General features: G+C 50.2%; 1 protein-coding gene across 1 annotated transcript; it reads left to right on the top strand.

The window, feature by feature from the left end:
* The first annotated feature begins 423 nt into the window (after positions 1-423).
* On the top strand, positions 424-3,321 carry LOC135983011 (uncharacterized). The gene is made up of 2 exons (XM_065592156.1): positions 424-1,354; positions 2,595-3,321. Exons 1-2 carry the CDS (start codon positions 808-810, stop codon positions 3,185-3,187), a joined length of 1,140 nt encoding a protein of 379 aa, XP_065448228.1. The 5' UTR covers positions 424-807; the 3' UTR covers positions 3,188-3,321.
* The last annotated feature ends 778 nt before the right edge of the window (positions 3,322-4,099 follow it).

The raw sequence follows: 4,099 nt of genomic DNA on the forward strand, positions 1-4,099 counted from the left end.
TAGGTAATTGGGAACATCTCTTCTGTGACATTCTTTATTTTGTAGCCCATTATCATGTCCCCTCTTCTCTAAACTAAACAGCTTCAATCTCACTTAATATGACTGCCTCTCCATTGGTGAAGTCTTGGCCTCCTGGAAGTCAATGGGAATTTTGCTACTGATTTCAGTGGGACTAATTTTCTAACTGACCATCTCTGAACCCCTTCTATTTCTTCTACACCCTTTTAGAGATAGGGTGACCCAAAATGATTGCAATATTACAGGTGATTGGGTACCACCAATTTGCAGGATGATACTATAACATTTGCAGTATTATCCCATTCTTTATGCAGGCTTACATTTTAATTATTTTGTCATCACCTGCACATTGAGCCAGAGTCTACAGCAAAACCAATGTCTTTCCAAGGAGTGATTACGGTTAACTGAGGCCTGGTCTACACTACGACTTTAATTCGGATTTATCAGCTTTAATTCGAATTAACCCTGTAACCGTCCACACAACGACGCTATTTAATTCGATGTAAAGGGCCCTTTAAATCGATTTCTGTACTCCACCCCAACGAGCGGAGTAGTGCCAAAATCGATTTTAGCAATTCGAATTAGGGTTAGTGTGGCCGCAATTCGATGGTATTGGCCTCCGGGAGCTATCCCACAGTGCATCATTGTGACCGCTCTGGACAGCAATCTGAACTCGGATGCACTGGCCAGGTAGACAGGAAAAGCCCCGCGAACATTTGAACTTCATTTCCTGTTTGCCCAGCGTGGAGAGCACAGGTGACCACAGATACCTCATCAGCACAGGTAACCATGCAGGCTGATAATCGAAAAAGAGCACCAGCATGGACCGTGAGGGAGGTACTGGATCTGATCGCTGTATGGGGAGAGGATTCAGTGCTTGCAGAACTTCGTTCTAAAAGACGAAATGCAAAAACTTTTGAAAAAATCTCCAAGGGCATGATGGAGAGAGGCCACAATAGGGACTCTGAGCAGTGCCGCGTGAAAGTCAAGGAGCTCAGACAAGCCTATCAGAAAACAAAGGAGGCAAACGGTCGCTCTGGGTCAGAGCCGCGGACATGCCGCTACTACGCCAAGCTGCATGCAATTCTAGGGGGGGCTGCCACCACTACCCCACCTTTGTTCGTGGATTCTGGGTCGGGGATAGTCTCGACGCCTGAGGATTCTGCCAATGGGGTAGAGGAGGAGGAGGAGGAGGAGGAGGAGGATGAGCTTGCAGAGAGCACACAGCACTCCCTTCTCCCCAACAGCCAGGATCTTTTTATCACCCCGACTGAAGTACCCTCCCAAGCCTCCCAAGCCAGTACCCAAGACTCTGACCCCATGGAAGGGACCTCAGGTGAGTTTACCTTTTAAAATATAAAACTTGTTTTAAAAGCAAACGGTTTTTAATGATTACTTTGCCTGACTTTGCATTCGCGGTCAGTTCAGCTACTGGAAAAGTCTGTAGCTCCTGGAAAAGTCTGTTAACGTGTCTGGGGATGGAGCGGAAATCCTCCAGGGACATCTCAATGAAGCTCTCCTGGAGGTACTCCGAAAGCCTTGCCAGAAGGTTTCTGGGCAGTGCATCTTTATTCCCTCCTCCATGGTAGGACACTTGACCACGCCATGCTTGCAGCAAGTAATCTGGTATCATTGCCTGACAAAGCCTGGCAGCGTATGGTCCCGGTGTTTGCTGGCATTCAAGCAACATCCGTTCTTTATCTTGTTGTGTGATATCACTCCTGGTAACCTGGTTGAAATACGGGAACTTAATTAAGGGGACAGAGGTGGCCGTTCCTACTGGGCTGTTTGCCTGTGGCGGAAAAAAAATCCTTCCCTGCAGTTAGCCAAGCGCAGATGGGAAATTGGCCCTGAGTTTTTTGCGTTTGGCTAGCAGGGATCTTCCCTGTTACCAGCCACGCGGTGGGGGGAGGGTACCGTGATCATCCCAGAGAATTCATGGCGAGGGGGGGGCGGCGGCGGGGGGGTGTAGTTTGGTGCCTGCAGGGATCTTCCCTGATACCAGCCACGCGGTGGGGGGAGGGTACCGTGATCATCCCAGAGAATTCATGGCGAGGGGGGGGGGGGACGGCGGCGGGGGGGGGTAGTTTGGTGCCTGCAGGGATCTTCCCTGATACCAGCCACGCGGTGGGGGGGAGGGGTACAGCGATCATCCCAGAGAATTCATGGCGAGAGGGGGGGGGGTTAGTTTGTTTTCTGGTGCTGCTGAATGTTAACAGAAAAACCGCAGCACTCTACTTGCCTGAAGGGGCCCAGACAAGCCCCACCACACTGCCCCCCCCCCCAACTGGCTGAGATTGGCCAGGCTTCTGCAGCACTCTACAAGCTATGCTTGGTATGAAAGGACGGCGCAGAAGCTTACCATGGCCGCATGCAAGCCGAATTCTGTTGCCCAGACCTGTGATCTCTAGCAGCAAAGCCACAGGCACTCAGCATTAAGAGGCAAAATGCGACCTTGCACAGAAATCACATGTGCTATGTAATATGAACAGTGTTGGTCACCGTGAAAGAGTATAAGCATTGTTCTGCAAAATGTAGCTTTTAAAACAATTCTCTCTTTTTTCCCCTCCCTACAGCAGCTGCAAATTCCTCAAGCCTCCCTCCTCCATCCCGAAGGTTATCACAGATAAGGCGTCGTAAGAAGAAGACGCGAGACGAGATGTTTTCGGAAATTATGCAATCCAGCAGGAGTGACAGAGCTCATCTGAATGAGTGGAAGGAAACAGTTTCAAAGTATAGGAAAGAAGTCAGTGAACGTGAGGACAGGAGGGACCAACATGAGGAGAGGAGGGACCAACGTGAGGAGAGGAGAGACGATCGAGATGAGAGATGGCGGCAGGAAGACCAGAGGATGAAGGATGCAACGCTGGGGCTGCTCCGGCGTCTGGTGGAGGTTCAGGAACGGCTGCTGGAAAACAGACTGCCGCTTCAGCCCCTGTTCCACCCTCCCCCCTCCCCATGTTCCGTATCCTCCTCACCCAGACGTGTAAGAACGCGGGGGGGGGAGGCTCCGTACACCTTCCCATTCCACCCCAGTAGACAGCCCAAGCAAAAGGCTGTCATTTTTTTAACCTTTTCTTTGTGGCTTTTTCCTTCCCAGCAATCCTCCTCCCAAATACCACCCGGGTTCCCTCCCTCTTTTTCTAATCTATTAATAAAGAATAAATGATTTTTAAATGATAGTGACTTTATTTGGTTTGAAAGAAAGCTGGGGGAAGGGGCAGGGTGGGTTCCTTACAGAAAATCAGTCAGTAAAGGGGGAGGGTTTTCATGAAGGAGAAACAAACAGATATTTCACACTGTAGCCTGGCCAGCCATGAAACTGGTTTTCAAAGCTTCTCTGATGCACAGCGCTTCATGGTGTGATCTTCTAATCGCCCTGGTGTCTGGCTGCGCGTAATCAGCAGCCAGGCGATTTGCCTCAGCCTCCCACCCCGCCATAAAGGTCTCCCCCTTACTTTCACAGAGATTGTGGAGCACACAGCAAGCAGAAATAACAATGGGGAGATTTCTTTGGCTGAGGTCAGAGCGAGTCAATAATGAACGCCAGCGACCTTTTAAACGGCCAAATGCACATTCTACCACCATTCTGCACTTGCTTAGCCTGTAGTTAAACAGCTCCTGACTCCTGTCCAGGCTGCCTGTGTATGGCTTCATAAGCCATGGCATTAAGGGGTAGGCTGGGTCCCCAAGAATAACTATGGGCATTTCAACATCCCCAACGGTTATTTTCTGGTCCGGAAAGTAAGTCCCTTGCTGCAGCCCTTTAAACAGAGTAGTGTTCCTGAAGACGCGAGCGTCATGAACCCTTCCCGCCCAGCCCGCGTTGATGTTGGTGAAACGTCCCTTGTGATCCACAAGTGCTTGCAGCACCATTGAAAAGTACCCCTTGCAGTTTATGTACTCGGTGGCTTGGTGCTCCGGTGCCAAGATAGGGATATGGGTTCCGTCTATTGCCCCACCACAGTTAGGGAATCCCATTGCAGCAAAACCATCCACTATAGCCTGCACATTTCCCAGAGTCACTAACTTTCGTAGCAGCACCTGAGTGATTGCTTTGGCTACTTGCATCACAGCAGCC

Source organism: Chrysemys picta, chromosome 4, assembly GCF_011386835.1.
Source record: "Chrysemys picta bellii isolate R12L10 chromosome 4, ASM1138683v2, whole genome shotgun sequence".
NCBI lineage: Eukaryota > Metazoa > Chordata > Testudines > Emydidae > Chrysemys > Chrysemys picta.

What these genes read in the sequence shown, in the direction of transcription:
- LOC135983011 (XM_065592156.1), top strand. Translation starts at nt 808, where the DNA reads ATGCAGGCTGATAATCGAAAAAGAGCACCAGCATGGACCGTGAGGGAG. An exon ending in CCCCATGGAAGGGACCTCAG is followed by an intron (nt 1,355 to 2,594) that starts GTGAGTTTACCT and finishes CCCTCCCTACAG; the next exon opens with CAGCTGCAAATTCCTCAAGC.